At 54.1% G+C, this 20,799-nt stretch overlaps 1 protein-coding gene across 2 annotated transcripts in view; it reads left to right on the top strand.

Annotated features, from left to right (window-relative positions):
- CRTAC1 (cartilage acidic protein 1) overlaps positions 1-20,799 on the top strand; it is a 140,818-nt gene that overhangs the window by 87,688 nt on the left and 32,331 nt on the right. For both annotated transcript variants that reach the window (XM_066238327.1, XM_066238326.1), the window contains exons 4-5: positions 10,071-10,207; positions 15,092-15,248. In XM_066238327.1, the coding sequence (XP_066094424.1) occupies positions 10,071-10,207; positions 15,092-15,248 (294 nt within the window). The remainder of the gene's footprint in view (positions 1-10,070; positions 10,208-15,091; positions 15,249-20,799) is intronic.

The raw sequence follows: 20,799 nt of genomic DNA, 5'->3' as shown, positions 1-20,799 counted from the left end.
TTTACTGCCCTCTCTCCAACCAAGCCAAGATTGGATTAGGACACGATTAATTGATGGGCTGATCAACCCTTTAATGTGGGGCAAGGTCAGCAGGGGAACAGCGGCAAGGGACGGCTGAGGAAGGGGGCGAGTCCCTAGGAAGAGGCTGGAGGACAGGGAACAAAAACGGGGAGAGTTCTGAAGAGGGTGTTGGGCATGGGCCCTGCAGGCAAGATGCCAGCGGGAGGGGCAGACTCTCCTCCCTCCTCACTGCACGCAGCATCTGGGATGGGACCTGTCAGGTGTCTCTGAGGCAGCAGCCCCGCCCACCCTCTTACAGTCCGCCACTGGGAATCCTAGAGCGGTGGAGCTCAGCCAAGGCTGCACATTAGAATCTCCTGGGGAGCATTTAACACTCCCAGTTTCCAAGTGCACCCCAGTCGAGCTCAGTCCAGGCCTCTGGGGATGGGACCCGGTCTTCAGATCACCAGGTGATTCTCATGCGCAGTCGAGATGGGGGGGCCACTGCCCCAGAGTCACATCAGTTTCACGCGCAGCCTAACCATATAGCCTCTTTCATTCACTAACGCGTTCATTCATTGGACAGATCTTTACTGAGCACCTAATGTGTGCCAGGCACTATTCTAAACATTGAGCATGTCCAGTGAATGAAAAAGAGAAAAACCCTGTGCTTATGAAGTTTCCACTCCATCCCCCAACATGGCCTTATAGTTCTCTGGTATCTGACTCCCTGCTCACAGCCCCGTGGACTCTAAGCTCCTTGAGGGCAAAATTCCTATCTTGGTCATTTTGTGCATCCTTCTGGCCCAGCAGATTTTGAGCATCCTAAAAGCACAACTAAAACTTGATAAATAAATCCAGGAAGAGCAGACAAGACATGAGCGATCATCAGGCCCGAGAGAAGGTTTGCTAATGGAGGACAGATGAGGGGAGACAGGCAGAATGGAGCTCCCCTGAAGGTCCTGGGCTTCCTGGGTTTGAGGGCACAAGTGTTCCCCTCAGAGAGGCTGGAGCTGGGCCCCGGGGCTGGGGTAAAGATGATGCCGGACAGCCTCGGCCCTAGGCATGCACCTCTCAGTGACCTTCTGTGTGTATGAGTTAATTTTTCAGTTGAGTGACTCAATTGATTCATCGACAGTGGGTGGGGGTGTGGAGCCGGCACATTTGTGCTGTGTCAGCACTTCCCTGGGTTCAGCTGGCATGACACTCAGCTATGGCCACCCCACCCACTGTGGGGAACCTGCAGTCCACTCCGGGAGCCCCCTGCCAGCCCCTGCCAGCCTGTGGCATAGAGCTGGGGCTCCTTTAGCTTTGCCAGAGCATCAGATGGACCTGTGGAAGGACAGCCCTGTCCCCTCCCTTAATCAGCCTTTGGATGTCAGCACTGTCGTCCCTGGAGAAGGCTGAGACTCTGAATCCTGGCCATGCCCCGTGGGGGTCATTTTCTACAACCTGGGATCTGTCCTTTACTTACAGGTGACCTTGGACAAGATATTTGACCTTTCTCAACCCCTTCATCTGTAGAATAGGAAAAATCATATCAACTTCATAAGCTCAACTACAATGGCTCCATAAACTCTATCCAAAGTCTTTACCAGAGCCTACAGCACCCCTCCGGACATGAGCCAGGTTGCCTTTCTGACTTTGTTTCCTCACTGCATTCCCCCCCTGAGGCCTTCGTATATGCTGTTCCCTCTACCTGAAATGCTTTTCCCACCACTGTTCTCAGGGCTTACTCCTTATGTTCATTTGGGCCTCTCCTCAGATGAGGTCTTCCCTGAACGCCTTGAAATTTCTCTGCAGAGCACTTGCCATTGTCCGCAACTGTGTTATACATCTGTGGCATGAAGAAAGCCACAGCCTCTAGATGTGTCCTTGGCAGAGTGACCATATGCCCCCCCCCCCCGGCACATGGGAAAGAGAGACTCTAGGAGCAGAAAGCGAAAAGGACCATAGTGTAAAGAACACACCGCACAGATGATGGTTCTGGGTGGGCGTGGGTTAAGGGCTCAGAACTGGAGAGTAGGTGAGAGGGAGGGCATGGAGGAAGATTGACCACAACCCCAAGAAGGCCGGGGCCAGGAAACCAGCTATGGCTTAACCGACCTGGGAAAATACAAGCCAGTTTATTTCAGTTGACATAACTTGGTGAAAGCCACATAGAAGAGTGTAGAACAAGGGGGAGAAGAGGCCGGTCCCAGGAATTCACCTCCCTTCATCCCCAGGAATTCAGGACCTCCTACAGTTCCCAGTCAGTTCCCAATCAGCGCCCATTCCCCAGGAGTCCTGCACTGGCTACCCAGCGTCCTGAGCTCTCCTGACTCTGGGGGTTACAGGAGTGTGGGTGCTGGCTCGGCCAGCGTGAGCTGGGAGCCCCCCAGTCACCTCATTCATTTTCGCTCACCCGTTAGGGACAATGGTCACTGCCAATCTGCTATCTTCAGTCTACATATTCCTCCCTGCTTTTCTACGCAAGTGGCCGCAGGTTCTGTTCACGGTGCTGTCCCTTACTTTTTTCATTTAACAATCAGCTTTGGATGTTATTCCATGGCAGCACACAGAAAGCATTCTCAATTTTATGGCTGTATAGTACTTCGTTGTATAGATTTGCCACTCATTGAATTAGTCCTCTATTGATGAACCCTTAGGTTCCTTGCAATCTTTTGCCTTTAACGCACAGTGCCACCAAATCAATAAGTTTGTATAACATGCTATTTTCCACAATTGCAGGTGTTTCTCTGTAAGTTCATAGAAATAGAATCGCTATATCAAAGGAGTATACGTGTGCAGTTTTGGTAGTCATTGCCAAATTGTGCTTCAAAGGGACATTCCTAATTACATTCCCATCAGCTCTGACACAAGTGAGTATGTCCCAACATTCTCACCAACACAATGTCATCATTTTATAAAATATTTGCCAATCTGATAGGAAATATTGGTGCCTATGTGTAGTTTTAATTTTCATTTTTCTTCAAATGAGTGAGGCTGAGCATATTTTTATATATTTGAATGGCTTGTCTGCTCATAGCCTTTGCCCATTTTTTTTTTATTGATTCGTAACACCTCGTTATAAATTAGGAAAATTAGCCCTCTGTCTACAACACAAGTTGCAAATAGTTTTCCCCTGTTTGTCATTTTTCTTTTGTCTTCACTCATGGTGGGTTTTGCAATGCGGAAAATTTTTGTTTTTATGGACTTGGATTTATCACCCTCCTCTTTGATGGCTTCTGGGCTCTGTGTTATACTTAGGCCTTCAGCGGGGGCTTTTGCAACCTCTCAGAGAGGAGGCGTCCGTCACTGTGCTGGAGAGAAGAAAGGGAAGGGGGGCAGGTGCGCTTCCAGCCTCCTCCGCCTCCGCAGCAGACGAGCCATCTGCTCCGGAGAGCGAGCACACCCATTGTCCAACGGCGCCTTCGCCCAGGCCCGGCTCCAGCTGCACCCAGACACTCTACCCTCGCCACTCAGTGTGCTCTGCAGCCCAGCAGCTCTGGCAACAGCTGGAAGCTCGTAAATACAAAAAATCTCAGGCCTCACCCCAGACCCCAGGACTGGAATCTGCATTTTAACAGGATGTCCAGGACCTCCTGTGCCTGGTAAAGCCTGCGATACGCTGCCCCGAGTTTCCACCCTCTTTCCTAGGACCTTCTTCTATGTTCTAGGCCCTCCGGATCCCCAGCGATGTTTCCCTAGGGTGCACAGCCCTGATCTTCAGTTCACCTCGCATGGCCCCATTTGGGGGGATGAGCTCAGGCTCATTCACCTGGGGCCTCATAAGCAGCAAGAATGGGGTGAGGCTGTCACATCAGCATCATAGAGTATGAGGTTCTGGAGGACATTTCCTTGGCCATAACACAGAATTAGTTTCCTTGGGAACTGAGGACTGCCCTCCACGGGCCCCCACCCCAGGGGCTGTGCAACCTTAGGCAAATTACTTTATCCTCTGAGCCCCAATTTCTCTCTGTAAAACGAAGACTCTGTCTTCCCGACACAACTATGGAGAGGGCTGAATGAGCTACCGTGGGGAAGCACCTGGCCAAGGTGATCAGATTTTCCTCTGTCCCGGGTGGAAAGGAAGACGGGTGTCAGAGATATCAGGGACTCCCGGAAGCCTGGTTCCTTCTTTTTTAAAATGCTCTTTGTCTGAACTAGTTCTTTCTTCCCCTGAGGCCATCACTGTTTTGCTGGTTACTCATTGACTAAGTCTTGTAAAGCATTTTATACTTAATGTCACAGACGCCTCCTGGGATGTGGCTCATGAGGCCCTTCAGTGGTCATGCCTGTAATTCCCTTGATAATGATGATGATGGTGAGGAGGAGGTGGATGAAGGTGGTGATGATGGTGATGATGGTGAAGATAAGGAAAAGGATAAGGATGATGATGGTGGTGGTGGTGTTGTGGTTATTGTTTATTAAAACTTATCATGTGCTAGGTATTGTTCCAAATATTTACTTACATTATTTCATTCCATCCTTACAACAACCCAATGAATAGGTGGCCATTTTCATTATCTCAGATTATTACAGATAAGGAAAGTACAAGTTTGTGAATTGCCCAAGGTCAACCTAGGCCAGGGATGTTGCCAGCTACCTCCCTCACCTTACTTTGGCAGTAATCTCTTTGCCTTAGGAATGAAGTTGGAGGCTGAGCCTCTCCCCTGCCACACACATTTGCTCACCTTTCTCTTTGCCGCCAATACCAGGCCAGGGTCGAGTTATCGTCCTGAGGCTGGGCAGCCCTGGGGCGAGGAGGCACTCAGACCAAGGGTCCTTAGGAAGAGCCCTTTATGGCCCAAACTCCCCCTCCCAGTGGCTCCAAGTTGCCCTCTGGGAGCAGAGCTAGGTGTGAAAGGGATGAGGGGATGGTGAATTGAGTGCCATTTGCTTGATTGACACCACCAACCTTGATGCATAACTTCCTTTTCTATGTGTCTGACGACTCCTTCATTTCTGCCCCTTCTTCCTCCATGGCCCCAATGCAGCTGCTCCCTGGGACTCAGTCTGTGGCTCTGGTTTTTCCCTTCTGCCCTGGCTCTAGCCTCACTACTCAGCACGCTGCCATCCCTTGTGGCCAGTGACCTCTTCAACATACCTTCTCAGCTCCCTATGACCACTGCAAAAGCAGACTGTCCAAAAGCCAGCTCCTGCTCCCGCACCCAGCTGGCCCAATGTCCCTGCTCTGTCTCTGCCCCCACATTGTGGACCACTCCCTTGCTCTGACCCACCACACCCAGTCAATCCCTTCTGCCCTCTCTGTACCCAGCACTTCGTTCTCACTCCCACTGCCGTAACCCTGTCACATGGGCTACTACAGAAGTGGCTTCACACTCCACTGTCTCCTTTGCCCACCACTCACTCCACTGCCAGGGGAATCTTCTGGAAACACTGTCTTCCCCATATCAGAAACTACCAATGACCCCTCTGCCCTCTGTGCTATAGTGGTGGGTCTCTGCTGCCCTGCCACCTGCACAGACCCTCCTCTCGGCAGGCTTGCTGCCCCTCTGTGCCTTTGCTGTGCCACCTGCCCGCCTGGTGCACCACCTCCGCCTCCCAGCCTGGCGAAGCCATGGCGTGCAAGGCACTGAAGCACAGGCTTCGGAGTCAGAAAGACGTGGGCTTGAGTCTGTCTCCACCATTTACTAGCTCCGTGGCTTTGGCCAATTCCCCTCTACCTCTCAATTTCTGCATCTGTAAAATGAGGTGACACTACCTCTCAGGGTGGCCCTGGGGTTTAGTCAAGGTGATGGTTGGAAAGGGGAATGCTTCCTGTAAAGCCGGGCGGTACTAAGGGCTCTATAAAGCAGATGCATTGCTGGTGTTACTCTGACAAGTCCCCGTTCCGGTGCCTCATCCATCATGAAGCCCCCCTTGATCACTGTCGTCTCTCCCCTCCTGATGTCACAGCAATTCCGGGATGCGCTGTCGTGTCCTGCCTCGAGGGACTTGCTGGCTGTGGGATCTTAGGCGAGTGCCCTTGTCTCTTGTGCCTCAGGTCCTTCACCTGTAAAATGGGCCTGTGCGGTGGGGGTGAGGGCTAACGTGAGGGTTAACCAGTGAGTGCCTGGCGTGTCGGAAGTGCTGCGGAAACGTTACGTAGTATTAGTTTTACTACATGTCCCATGGCTGGCTGTCCCTCCTGCTGTCAAATGGCCTGTACGCGCCGCGAGTCAGAAGCAAGACCCCCCCTACTTCCCTGGGGCCTCCACAGCGCCTGGCGCCCAGCAGGGCCAGGCGGGCCCCTGAGCCTCACCTACTCGGCCTTCCCAACTGACTGCCCGCAGCCACTGACCGGTCCACTGAACTCGGAGACCTTCAAGGCTCCTTAAAGCCAAGATGTCAGAGTAAGAATGGGAGACCCCAGCAGTGCTCTCATAGGGACTGTGACCTCCAGAGCCCTCTGTCCAGCCCTTGAACACCCCAGACCTGCCAGTCTCCCCCAGGGACTCAAGAGCTTCTCGCTCCTGCAACGAGCAGCCTCCCCTCTCCCCGAGCAGCAGCCCCACCCCCGAGTCGGTGGGGGACCCCAGGACAGAGTGCAGCGACAAGGAGCCAGAGGCAGGATTAGGTGCTGACATGGGCCGGGGGCCAGAGCTGGGTGTTTATTGCCAGCGCCATCGACCCGCACTGCCCTCTGTTTATCTGTCTTCCTGACACACCTAATTACCCAGGTTGCGGCTGCCAGAGCGTTTGCTCTTCCTAAATCACAGGCTCCCGGCCCTCCGTCGCCCGGGCCTCGGGCTTCTGCCTGCAGAAGGGCTGCCATTGATTTTGCCATTCCCGTTTATGATCTACAAGGCTCCGCATCGCTGCTGCACATTTTACCTTAATTAGTTTATTCTTTTGGGCGTCCTCCGTCAACCCAGAAGCCAGGGGGCTGGAACGGGGGAAGAAGCTAACAGCACTGGACACCCTAAACCCCTCTGGCCACAAAGCACAGAGCCTGGCCGGACATCAACACCATAGGACAGCAATTAGATAAGAACAGCACTAGCTCCCCAGGATGCTCATAGGTGAGCCCCAAAAAGGGGATCCATGACCAAGTTCATTTGGGAAAGGCTGGATTAAATAACAGTAAACAGGTTATTTACTGTAGGACTTTTCAAAGTTTGCACGGACTGATGTCCAGTGTGGATCTCCAAGAGAGGGAGGGAAGGTGTGGCCGTCCCTGGACTCCACTGATCATGAGGTCTTTTCTCCGAGCAGCTCAGAGAACAGGTCCACAGAGCACACTTTGAGAAATGTTTTTGGGTGGAATTGGAGGTGATGAGGGGGAGAGAGTCACCCTGGGCCCGTTTTCTCCTCTCGTCCAGCCGAGGCAGGAACTCCGCAGCTGGAGCGGTTTCTCCCACTTGATGCAGGGTGCCCGTCAGGGCGACACAGAGCCCCAGCTGCCAGCGGCTGCCCTCAGCTCGCCCAGGCTGTGGTAGAGCTGAACCTCCGTATTTCAGGGGGGACTAGACTAGCTGGAAGGAGAGTCTAAAGGGACCCCTGGTTTGACAGAGGAGAGCAAGGGTCACTCACTGTTGGTGAAGTCTAGGGACCAGACAGCCTGCCTGCAGGGCTGTTCGGAGGCCTCCCAGGCATCAGGAAGCGATGACAAGGCTGCCACCGCCTCGGGGATGGCCGTGAGGACGGCAGTCTGGGTCCGCAGTCCCTCTCCGCAGTCCTGAAAGCCTCAGCTGCTTTTTTTAAAGTTTGCGGAAAAACGAATTGATAGCAAAAACGTGTCCTGAGCTGACGTGAGCTATTTATGGCTTTATTTATTCCTGTGAATATTCATATATTTCGCTGCAGAAATATTAATGTGTCTAATTATGGGGCACCGCCCCAGTCCCTGTTGGGGGTGTTATGTAATAAACAGTGCGTACATTGTGTTACATTGCTAAGCTATAAAAGAAAAATCTAAATTTCTAAACACCTCTGGTCTCCAGAGATTGCAACAAGGGGCTGTGGACCTGGGGGGTGTGGCACTGCCGGTGAGCAGCTGGGGGTGCCTGACCTGGGGCCAGGCATCAGTGCGATTTCTCCTGTAATTCCCAGTGACTCGGGGGGGGGGGTGCACAGCTGTCTCCCTGACTCTCAGAGGAAACCAAGGCTGGAAGGAAAGAAAGCTGGCCCAGGCCCCTGAGCTCCCACAGTCAGAACAGCACCTGTGCTTCCGCCGGGACCGGTCCTCAGTTGCCCCGGTGAGCATTCCGCCCCTGCGGCAGCCACTCTGTGCAGACTCCTCAGCCCGAGATGCCACCTGTACAAACACCTGCCGGTCCCCTGGGTCTGCTCCCGCTCTGCTCATGAAGGGCCTCTCCCTCCCCAGGACGGTCAGGCAGGGCAGGGGGCTTCGCTCCAAGGCCAGCTCCCTGGCGCCTGGCGAGCACCCCCGAGACCAACGCCAGACCCCAGACTATGCACCAGCCTCCATGGGTCCCCGTGGTGTTAGGAAGCCCCCGTGTGAGGCCGCTCAGAGAGCAAACCCTTTGTCCTCTCCTGAGCAGAGCCACCTGGGGGTCCTTTATACACTACCCTCACCCTCAGATGCTCACGTGCACACTCACACACACTTCCACTCACCTCACTCACTCACACCCTTTCATACATCCACTCATTGTCACACTCACACTCCCTCCCATACGCTCACACGCTCTCCCACTCTCACTTGCTTATTCTCACACACTCATTCTCACTCATTCGTTGATGTCTTTATTCCCACACTGACCCTCACCAGACCCCTGCAGTGCCTTAAGAACATCTCATCCATGAAATGGGAACAATTGCTTCCGTCTAACACGTGCCGCTTAGGGGAGTGCTGTGCTGAACCGTCAAGTGCATCGTCTCACTCACTCCTTACAGAGAACTTGAATGCGGTTATTGGCGCTCCCATTTACAAATAAGAAAACTGAGGCTCAGAGTCGCTCAGCCACTTGCCCCAGTCAGTAACTAAAACCTAGAAGTAGAATCTGGGTGGAACTGTGACTGAGCCTCGGGCTTATTTGCTCCGACCCCCGCAGCCGCGGTCTTAACCACTGTGCCATGCTGCTCCCTCAGGCTAAGCCGCTGCCTCTCCTCTAGACAGGCCAGTCAAGTCCAGGGACTCTGTCCCCAAGTCCACTCTTCCTCAGGCTCACCTCCCCTGATTCCTTCAGCTGCTCCTTTTCTGTTTCTTGCACGAATCCTTGAGGGTAGGCTATCAGCCCTCCTAAAATATGAATGCTCTGGGTCTCCCGTTTGGAATAAACTGAGGGTGAGGGAGAGCTCTGCTTTAGTGGTCTCAGAAGAGCCTGAGCTCCTGCCACCAGAAGTTCCTCATCATTTCCCCAGAACAAAGCTTCTTGGCCATGAGCGAGCTTGCGGAGGCTACAGACCTCCTGCGATTACACACAGCATGGTGCATGGTGCAGAGCTCCGAGCTGAGAGGCCTTTGCCTCCATCCAGTTCTCAGTGGAGTCCGTATCCCAAAGAGGTAGAGGCTGCTACCCTCCCGAGCTCCCCAGTCCTGGGAGCAGGGACCTCCCAGGGCTGCCTGAACGCTGACCCTCCTGCCACCTGGTTCCCTGGGGGATGGACGTGACAGACCTGTTAGAGCTCAACTCCCAGCCTCTTCCTCATCAAGACTTAGAGACCCACCCAGTTTCTTCTGAGACCTGAACAGGTCCTGCAATCCAGCCAAGAGTGTAGGGGACAGCGCCTGGAAAAAGGGACATTCTGGGTGGAGTTTGGGCACTGAAATATGTATCAGCAACTCCAGGACCTCCCTGATGGTGTGGTAGGAGCACACACACGGTGAAATCTCACTGGCGAGGGTCCTCTCAGACGCACGCTAGCAGTAACATTTCTTCCATAGTTCCCGAGGCCGGGCTGGCCATATTTATAAGCCTCCACGTGTCTGCTCTCAACTGAAAATACCTGAGTGCTCCCTGAACAGAAGAGTCTCCCCTGCTGGAGTGAGTCCTGCAAGGAGTGCTCCCCTTAAGCAAACGACCCCTCTACCTGTGGCTCCAACGCCTGTGGCAGGCACCCTGAGACATAGCTGCACCCCAGTCCACCACCCACCAGCCTCCCTTTCTCCCTCTCTCCAGGGGTGGCCACGTACACGGACAAGCTGTTCAAGTTCCGCAATAGCAGGTGGGAAGACATCCTGAGCGACGAGGTCAACATGGCCCGTGGCGTGGCCAGTCTCTTTGCTGGGCGCTCTGTGGCCTGTGTGGACAGGACGGTGAGTTCAGGGGTGCATGAGGGCCTGGGCAAGGGGGACACATAGCCGTGTGAGAGTTAGAGGGGAGCCAACGGGCAGATGTCCCCAGACAGAGTATGGCCCACAAGGGCAGAACGGATGGCTGTACCATCTTGGCAGCTGCCATTGTCTTGTACATAGTAGATGCTAAAAATAGTCACAATAGTTACAATATACTTTCGCATCCTTTCTCCCATGAGGTCCTCCCAGCAACCACTGAGGAAACTGGCCAGGTGCTGTCATCCACTGGACAGAGTCACCAAGGGCCAGCTTAGAGCAGGGACTTTGCCTGAAGACCTGAAACAGATTGGTGATGTGGCTAGGACCTGAATCAGAATCTTCTAGCTCTAAACTGCTCATTCATTCATCCAACTAACATTTATTAAGTGCCTACTACGTGCCAGGCATTGAGCCCTAGGGAGGCCCGTAAGTATTTATCAAACAAATGAAGACATGACAAAGGAGCGGGGGGGGGGGGGGGGGGGGGGGGGTAGGGGGGAGTCAGTGGGTATTGCCACATATACAAGCACTTTAATCAATAGCTCCATCAATGCTTTCCTGCCCTGCTCATCCACCCTAGAGACTGGTGGGGGAGAAAGGCCAAGTGAGGAGGAGAAGGCGCAGCTGCAGCCATCTGCCCTGTGGGGCTACCCCCACGGGGCTTGCATCCCAGCCAAAGCCGGAGGCTTGCTGTGGAGGTGATTTATCCTTCCTGTCACCTGTTCCCCTGCCGCCCCCTCCTTGACTTGACAAAACAGTCATCACTAAACCAGGGACCCAGCTGCTGCCCAGCTTCCGCGGAGCAGAGGGTCTCTGGCCCCCATTTCAGGGCAGGAGCAAGGGGGCTGGCTTGTTGGGACTGAGATGGCACAGCGGGGGATTGGGGGTTCATCGTGAAGCTCACAGCAGGGCCCTCCAGGACGTGGGAGAAGGCAGGTGCCAGGTATAAATATTTATTTCTTAACAAGCTGGTGCTGAGAAGAGAAGCCAAGCTGGGCTGTGAAGCCACATTTAGCCCTGACCTGAATCCGTGCCACCTGGACTCCTGCCTGGTGGGGGGGGGGGGGCGGGGAGGCGGCTCTGTGAGCAGCCCCAGAATGTGGGGAGCAGCGGAGGGGTGCCGGGCCCGGCAGCCTGGACCGCTACCCAGGCTCCCACGGGCCTCCTGTCTCGGGCTTTCAGGAGCAAGGCTTCCCACACCCTGCTAAGGCGGAACCTCAGAGCTGGTGGGAGGGCCTGAGGGTTCATCACAAAGGGATGCACTCTCTGTCCTAACAAGGTCATCTGCACACCCACACATTTAACCACAGGACAAAGGCACCATGTGAAATGCAAAAAAAAAGGCATTGGCACGCAGCACAGTAGGCGGGCATAGCAGCTCCCTCAGTCCTGCTCAATCCAACCTCAGCCCGTCTGCCACCAGCAGAGGGGCTGCTTCTGAGTCCGCCACCTCCTTGGCAGTCCCCGGGGCCCGAGAGCTGGGGGGGGGGGGCAGAGGGAGAGGTCAAAGCCAGTCTGGAAGTTGAGAGACAGGAATGCAGCATGATGTAGGAAAATGCAAGAGCAATCATAACAATAATAGCTACCACTTACTACACTAACAACATGCAAGCCCTGTGCCCAGTTTACAAGCATCCTCTTATTGAATCCTTATAATAAGCCTATGAGGTAGATGGTCTCATTATTCCCATTCTACAGATATGGAAACTAAGCCTCGGAGCACTGAGCAACTTGACCTTAGTCGCATCGTAAGTGGCAGGCAAAGCCAAGAGTTGAGTCTTGCCTGCCTGAGAATGAGTCACGTACCCGTTGACTCCTCAGCTACCCCTGCCTCTGATTGAACTGATATCGGACACAAATTTCTAACCACAAGTTGTTGTTGTTTTTTTTATTGAATTTCATGGGGGGTGACACTGGTTAACATAATTATGCAGGTTTCAGGTGCCCAGTCCTACAACACGTCTAACCATAGTTCTATTACAGCGTTCACCCTGCTTCCTCAACCCCACCACAGCTCCTACCGGGGGCCTTTTATTCTACCTGTCAGTGGTTTTCAAAGTGTGATCTCCAATCAGTAGAACCAGCATTGATGAACATGCAAATTCTCAGAGGCCATCTGAGAATGGAATTCCTGGGGGCAAGGCCCAGCAATCTGGGTTCCATTTAGCCTTGCAGGTGACTCTGGTGAGGACTCTCACACCAGGTCAATGTCCCACTGCTACCCCCTGCTGTTCTCGGCCTCTCCCCCTGTCAGCCCTCATTTGTTCTCTGTCCCGAACCTGGACCGCTGCCTGCCCTTCATCTTCAGCTGCCTCATCACTCACCACCTTTCTGGATCCAACTCAAAGCCCATCTCTTATAAGAAACGTCGCCTGATCGATAATGGTTATGCTTCATGTTTATATAGCATTTTTATCTTTCCAAGACCTTTAATATGCATTGTCTCATTTTATCTTCTCAACCCCGCCAGGAAGCAGGGAGAACACGATCCCGATTTAACATGTGAGGAGATGGCGCTGAAGGGGCTGAGGAATCCGCCCAAGGACCAGGAGCCAGTTAGGGGTAGAGCCTAGACTAGGACCCAGGATAATAGCCCTGGACCAGTGGTTCTCAAAGTGTGGTTCCTGGACCAATAGCATCAGCTTCACCTGGAAATGTGCTGGAAAATGCACAGTCTCAGGGCGCGCTCCGGCCTCCTGAATCCGAAACTCTGGGGATGGAACTCTGCCTCTATGGTTTAACAAGCGCTCCACGTGCTAGGCTAGATGGCGAGACCCTCTTTCCTAGACCCAAAGCTGCAGAAACGTCTTCCTTTTCCTGGAATGAACCCTGTCACACCCTCCCAGAAGGATTGTGGTCAAGTTCACTTGTGACTTTCTGCCATCTACCACTGCCACACACCTATGTTTGTCAGTTGAATTCCCCCAGTGCATTGGAGTGAGGAACTAGGTATAACAGAATTTTATAAATATCCCCGTTTCTAGCCGAGTGCATTTCAGTTTATTTAGGCTTTAATTGCCCATTTGTTGATGAAATTGCTAACAGCTGGTAGGGTCAGGAAGAGTTACAGTGATGGTGCACTTTCTCCTCTGGCCCCATCCATTCACTCTCTGTCCAATCATTTCCACACACACACACACGCGCCAAGTGGCCGTGATGGCAGCAACATTCCGCAGCTCGCCCCTAATCCTGAAGCCATGCTGTGAAGCTGCGCATCTCACACTTCCATTGTGCAGGGGATCACCTTGGGGCGGGGGCCTTAGGATGGGAGGGGGCCTGAGAGTTCTAACATGATCTCAGATGACGCCAATGCTGCTGGTCCAGGGGCCTCTTTGAGTAAAAAAAGATTGGTAAAGCATCGATTTCCAGGTAGCAGGATAGAGATTTAGATAACCAAAAAAGAAAGGGCGTAGACGTCCTTAGGGAATAGCGTTGCCGCCTTCTCCAGCTGTGTCCCCTGACATGCCCTGCCTTGTTTTATACATTCCAGCAACATAGGACGAGCTGCTTGTGGTTTCCCCAGATACATCATTCTCTGTCTCATCTCTGCCTAGAAGGCTCTTCCCCCTCCACTTCACCTGGCTGAGACTCCTCTTAGGAAACCTCTTCTGAATTCCCAATGGCTAGGTGCCCTTCCTCCGGGCGAGGAGCCCCTCTCCTGAGCACCCAGGAAATCACGTACACACTCTCTCAACCACATACATAATTGTATGATTGTCCACGTGTCTGCATCCCCCCCAGGACACCCTGAGGTCCTTTGTGGGCTACACTCACCCAGAGGCTCTTAATTAGCCTTCCCAAGGAAACCGGTCCCAAAGAAGAGACAAAGTCAGTAATCAGTTAGTTGGAACAGGGTCCTGCTCGTGGGGCCGCTGGGTAAGACACGGAAGCAAGCAAGAAGGTTGAAAAGAGGGGGCGACAGGGGGCACTCCGACTGTCTTGAATTCAGCTGTGTCTCTTGCTTGTTTTGTGTTTATGGCTTGCCTTTAAACTCGACTCGTCTTGAGTACATTTCTAGCAAAGTGGCCTTCCACGTAGTTAGAGCTCAAGAAATATCTACTATATGATTAATTGGAGGGAAATGATGAAAAGGGTGAGCAGAAAGCTAGAAAACTGCTTTAGAAAAGTGTGTGGATTTCTTGGGGGAAAGGAAGCATCCATTGAAGAAGTACCCCATTATAATGACGGGCAGAAGAGAATCTTTCATCAGCAGTGTTTCGGACTGCAAAAGAGAATGACGATGGTGACGAGGAGGGTGCCAAGGAAAAAAAATATTTGAGACAGTGTTATAAAGGCAGGAGCAGTATAATATTTCTTTCTATCTAATGTGGGAAAAACAAAGGAATGGGAGAGGGAAGGAGGAACCCTGCATATCTGAGCCTCTCGTGTACCAACATAGAGGAATGAAGAAGTATAGGGTGGGGAAGGGAGAGGGAGGGAGATGTCTCGGGAATTTGCTTGTCATCTTGGCTGGAGTGAGCTTGAATGGGAGAGAGAGACTGAGAATAATGGGAACTGGTAGATCAATCAATCAGCAAATATTTATTGAGCAGCTACCCTGGCTGGCAGCTGGAGAGAACTCAGCTAGAGGGAGGCACATTAGAAAATTGTCTATAAAAAGGTGGTTGTGGGGGAGAGTGAGGGATGTGTTCTTCTGGAGCAGGAAAGAAAGAGAAGGAGGGCTTTTTCTGTGGTACTCGGGGGCCATCGTGCACTTCATAGCCTCTGTGAAAAGCACCCCTAGAGTTGCGCAGTGCCCAGCCTGCAAGGCCGCGCACACCAGACCCAAGGAGAAGAACCAAGCCCGTGAAAGAGGGAAAAGTCCAGACGGGCTTGCTCACCGCCCCTCCTTCCCTTCCTCCTCAGGGCTCCGGACGCTACTCTATCTACATAGCCAATTATGCCTATGGTAACGTGGGCCCTGACGCCCTCATTGAGATGGACCCCGAGGCCAGTGACCTCTCCCGGGGCATTCTGGCACTCAGAGATGTGGCTGCTGAGGCTGGGGTCAGCAAGTATACAGGTATGAAGGGTGCCGTGGGGGGCTGCCAGCTGGAGGGGGTGGGGGCTGGGGCTGGGGGGCAAGCCTTGCAGGGCTGATATCCCTGGGGGGGAGGATGAAACCCTTATCCTACCCCATCCCCCACCAACATTGCCTCTCCAAGGGCTGCTGAGATAGATACCCGGCAGGTGTGGGCTTAAGGGGGCCCTTTGGGGTACATCAGATATAGAGTGTGAATACCATAACATCATCCTGTCTCTGGAACCTAGTCTAGACCCATTTCCTGCTGTGACCCAAATGATGGGTGAACAGGTTCTATAGGAGAAAACTGACAAGTCACAAAGACTGAGATTTAAAGCATTCTCTATTGCCAAACAGCAGATGAAATTATTTACTTACACATAAGCAGCCAGAAATTGAGTGCTAACTAAATCCCTAAGCTTCAGCTGGGTCCCGTTTCGGATAACTTAGCTCAAAGAATTGTGTTCTCTTCCAAAACCTCTCCAGCACTTCTTTGGAAGCAAGCTTCTTCCCCCGCATCTTTCTGGATGGGGGACCTATTGTCAGAGTCTCTGACAGAGAGATCTTTCTAAGGAAGGCTGTTTTTCTAATTCTAGCACGGCTGCTGACTAAACTCTGATAATCTGCCAATAGACTGCTGATGGCAGAGCAACCCAGTTTCCTGTGTTGGGTGCCAAAAATCAGGAAGCCAGAGCCGTGCTCAGCAGCTTCTCCCATGAACTTCACCCTCACACACACTGCATCTGCCCTTTGGGCGTAGACATTCTCTCATGCGTTGACCTTCCTAATATGTCCGCCCCAGTCTGCACTACCGCCTTCCAAAGGGGTGGTCTGCCTGAATCCAAATCCTGAGGCCGGGAGGACACTTGAGGGGCCATTTGGGCTGTCCGCCTGCCTCCAGACACCTGGCTGGTGACATAATCTCGAAGGCCTACCCAGAAAGGGTTGTCACAGCCTCCCCTGAGTTTATGGTGCATTTCTCCAGCCAACTTTCCACCCTGGTGAGAAAGGGGGAGATTGATGTGGGCCTGTCTTGACAAAGTTTGTGGGAACGTATGACTAGACAATAAAACAGCTCGCACAGCTCAAACCCATCAGAACCTTCCAGAGCTCCACACGTGAATGGACAGCGGAAAGGCCGAGTGTCAGCAATAAACTGTTTTCCTGGGGAAAGGAGTGAACCTGCAGGGGCTTCAGCCTAGATGTGTACAGTCCGTTTTTCTGAGGAGGTCCCAGTTCTGTGCACTGGGCTGGCTTGGCAATTAAGTGCCTTGATCTGCAGCAGAAGGAGGGTGGGCTAGGGAGGTGTCGCACTTGAGAATGATGAGATGGAAGGGAGGCAGGGTCTGGAAGAGAGGGTTATACACAGAATGAAAGAATTCAGAAAGTTGTAGCTGGGTTTGAGCATGAAGGGGACATTGTTCACGCTGGCTCGGCTGGCAAAGGGGCTGGCAGGACCCAGGAAGGGGGAAGAAGAGGACCAAGAGGAGACAGCTGAGGAGCACGGGTCGGTGTGGGAGCGCCAGGCAACTGTGCCGGGCTGTGTGGGAAGGGCAGGGCAGCTCCGGGAAGGAACGGCAGCTTCTGTGGAGCACACAGGCAGGCGGGGCAGCTGGCAGGCCCCGAGGACACGTTAGAGCAGCTTTGCAGACTTCCAAAAGCCATTTGGGTGACACAACCTATTTGGCCCACCAAGTTACTGTGATGTCTGCCCGCCTTCCCCAGCCCACCCTTTCCCTGCCTGCCAAGCCCCCAACTCTACCCTGTAGCCCCCTTTGTCATTTCCTTAACAACCTGTGGACATCTGGCTGACCTAGCCCAGAGCACCCCCCTGAGTCCCAGGAATGGACCTCAAATGTAAGGACCAGCCCTGGAGTTGAGCCTGACTGCTGAGGCTCTGGCACGTGGCTGGCGCTCAGCTCCGGGCCAGTGCCACGGCCCCGGGAAGGGGTGAGGAAGCAGGCAGTGAGGTGCAGGGCCCTGAGCAGGCAGGGAGGGTACCGTGACCAGATGTGCAGTCAGGGAGCCGCAGGTCCCCAGAACCAAGCCACACAACATCCATCTGCTGGACAAACCTCAAAGAACTGACCATTTTGCAAAAGAACAAAAGGAGGTCCAGGTAGGGAAAGGATTGTCCAAGGTCACACAGGAGGGTGTAGAGAAACCAGCAGGTAGAGCCCCATCCCCTGATGCCTAAGCCACCACAACCAGCTGACCTTTCTGACGACCTCCAGATTGCGAGTCCTGCTCCAGCCTCCAAGACTGGAGGGGCTGGTGAAGGAGGAAGGCCCCACACCCAGCGAATGCAGCCCCAGGGGCTGGCACTCTGACTTTCATTGTGGTCCCCAGTTTTTATGGCTGAAGCAGCTGCCTGCCCTGAGGTGCCCAGCAACCCCAGAGGCGGGCCCAGGTGATGGCGCTGCCCACACTGGCTGTCCAGCTCCTCTGGAGGGGGAGGGGCAACCTCCTCTCCAAGACTGTCAATTCTGCTAGCAGCCGCCGCTCTGCTGGGTCACAGTGCCATCTAGTGGCCAACGTGCCTGCTCTCGAGGGACATGGGAGACTCAGGGCCCCTGGAGGGCTGCGTTGGGTAAGCCAGTGGTGCTGAGCCGAGCTGAGCTGAGGGAAGGCCACTCCCCCATGGCTCTGGTTCAGTGAGAATCCCAAGTCCTGACTTCCCCAACTGCCCGCAGCCTCTGGGAGCCTGCACAGTGTGGGGAACTACCCTTCGTGGGAATCCTGATGGCAGAGGCCCTGGCATGGAAGGAACCCAAGAGGGGGAAGGTAGGGACCAAGCAGTCTGCACTGCCTCCGGGGCCCAGCGACCTTGGGCAAGTCCCTGAGCCCCTGTGAGCACCTTGAACTTGCTCTCTGGCAGAGCTGGTAAGAGGACAGGGTGGAGCCAGAGTGCCAGGTGCAGACCCTGCCCCACCAGGTCTGACAGAGATGCCAGGACCCTCTGTTGGGCATTTCCTGGGTGTAGGGGCACCATGCTGGACACAGGGGGAAGCACAAAGCAAGCAGGCCCAGCCCCCGCCCTGGGCACTCTCCGTGTGTCCTCAGGCCAGTCCTCCAGCCCTGGGCACAAACGGGGCCTCTTTGGCCCTGGCTCCGCCAGAATCATCTCTTCCCTCCTCTCTGACCCTGCCTCCCCTCGGACTCCACCCCTCCCCGGGAGCTCAGCATTTTGGCCTCACCCTATAAGGGAGCATCTGTTGGGCTGCAAGGTGGTGATTAAAGAAACCTTAAGAGAAATTTGGAAAGAAAATGAAGGTGGATTTATGATGTTGGGTGGGGAGTTTTGCTGTTGGCTGGGAGCAGTGCAGAACAAAGCGGAGGGCAGCCCTGATTTATAGGAAGTCATTATTGGAGGAGACAGAGATGCCGAAAGCCCAGCTGAGGCCTTCTGGCGGACCCTCACCAGCCTGCTCTGGGGGAGGTGACCAGGGTGGCCGAGTGGGGGCCACCGAGCCTCCCCGCTTCCCAGGCAGGCGCTGGCCTTGCAGTGGGAGTGCAGCCAGATCTGACAGCCAAGGACAGGCGGGCTGGAGTGCCAGGTTCCTCAGCCAGGGCCCGGGACCCCTGCCAGGGGCGCCCAGAGCCCTGAGGTGCGCAGGCTATCAGATGCATTGGATGATTGACAAAGAGGGACATGACTTTTCTTTCAAAACAAACACAGATATGCTATTACAATACAGATTCAACCTTGATACACAAATTCTTTAGCTAAAATAAAGAGATTTTTAAAAAGTCAAGCTGTGGCTGGCTGCTCTGGGCCCTCCCTCCAGAGGTACAGACGGCTCCTCTGCTGAGAGGGAACTTCAGTAGAAATGTCTGAGAGAGCACTGTGGGGAGAGTCGGGGCCCTGGGGCACGCAGGCGTGGGTTTGAACTTTGACCTGTCCCCTGCTGGCTGCCACCACGCCTCCCTGAGCCTCGGTTTCCTCACCTAGGAAGTGGTCAGGTGAGAGGAAAGGTGTCCAACATCTGGTACAAGACTGGACAACAGGTGGCCAGAGGAGCTATTCCTGCGGCTCCTTTACCGCCCTCTCTCCTGAAGGCGCGCCTCCTCCTAGCCCCTCCCTGCCTGCGGGCGTCGTGCAGTGAGGATCGCTGCCCTCCTGTAACCACCTGGTGCCCGAGGTGTACCACCCGGCAGACAAGTGCTGGGGCCTGTCCTCCTGCCCACCTGCCCGTGAGCACCCTGCAGGATGGGCAGGGAGGCCTGGGGGGACAGTGGGAATGGCCTGTGTGATAAACACCCTGTACACCCATATGTTCGTCCAGAGCCCTGCCCAGCACCACATCGCTCACAGAGGTCTGTCTGGGGGGAGGGGAAGCAACACTAGCACCAACACAGTGTTATTAGATGTTAGAACTTTCAGGAAGTTTAAAATGAGAGACCCTGTTACCATCCTGCCCTTACCCTCACGCCCCTTCTCCAACACACACATACACACACTGCCCGTTCCTCCACCCCCACGTCTTCTAGCGCCTTTGCTACTCTTACAGTATCGTGGGTGTCCTGGGCGGCCTGCGGGACCTGCACCCACCAGCGCCATGTTTCTACCCTGCTCTGCCGACTGCTCTCACGGGTCCAAGTTCCTTGGCCGACAGGCCTCGCCTCAGCCTCAGCCTTCACTGTGCTGAGTCTAGATGGGCCCAGGCTTCCACTCCCACTCGCGTTTATCCTGTGGCCCAGCCTGGAGGATGCATTGAGCAGCCTCGGAGATCTGATCCCCCCACTCCCATTTCACAGGGAGCCAGACCAAGGCCTGAAGGCACGCGTCCCAGGTTCCCGTGGCCAGAGAGGCTGTAGAGCCGGGGAAGAACCTGGAGGCTTTTCCGTAGCACAGAGAATCCCCCGCCTCTTGCTCTTTGGGTCCTGGGGCCCACGGTTTGGGGTGATTCAGCAACACACACTCTCTTTCCCTTCCTCGCCCCACCACCTCACGTGCCTGTGCACTGGCCCAGGTGAGGTCTGAGAGATGGGTCACCTGCACCCAAATTGGACTTGAGTCCCCATCACCCGAGTGCAGGGCTCAGAGGTTGAGGGGTGACGTTCTTGAGAGTAAATGAGGCTGCCCCATGGGGCTCGGGCCCAATGAGCAGATCATTGAAAGGGGTACCAGAATGTGACAGGAGAGAGAGGGAGCCCTGGGGACACATTTTCCCTGTCACTCCACCTGTCCCACCCAGCCTGGTGGGCGGAGAAAGCTTCTGGAAGGGATGGGCAGGGAGCAGCCTGCACACCCAACAGCAGAACCAGGAGGCTTTTGAAGAGATATTACTCACCCAGCAGGTGGGAAATAGTCCTAGCTAATGATTGTGTGGCACCTGACATTTTCCAAGGTACCTTCCAAAAACCAGCTGACTTAATATATATGACAGCCCAGAGAAAGAGCTGTTATTATTCGTAGCAGTCTTTCTCTTGTGAGGAAACCAGATGCCCAGAAAGTCCAGCGACATGCCCAGGGTCACACCACTTGAACTTTGACCCTAGGTCTTTCCTACCACCAGTGCTGCCTCTCCAGCCCCAGACGGGGAACTGC

Source organism: Saccopteryx bilineata, chromosome 7, assembly GCF_036850765.1.
Source record: "Saccopteryx bilineata isolate mSacBil1 chromosome 7, mSacBil1_pri_phased_curated, whole genome shotgun sequence".
In the NCBI taxonomy this organism is placed as follows: domain Eukaryota; kingdom Metazoa; phylum Chordata; class Mammalia; order Chiroptera; family Emballonuridae; genus Saccopteryx; species Saccopteryx bilineata.
Note: the sequence above shows the minus strand (reverse complement) of the source record. Positions and strands in the feature narration are given on the sequence as shown.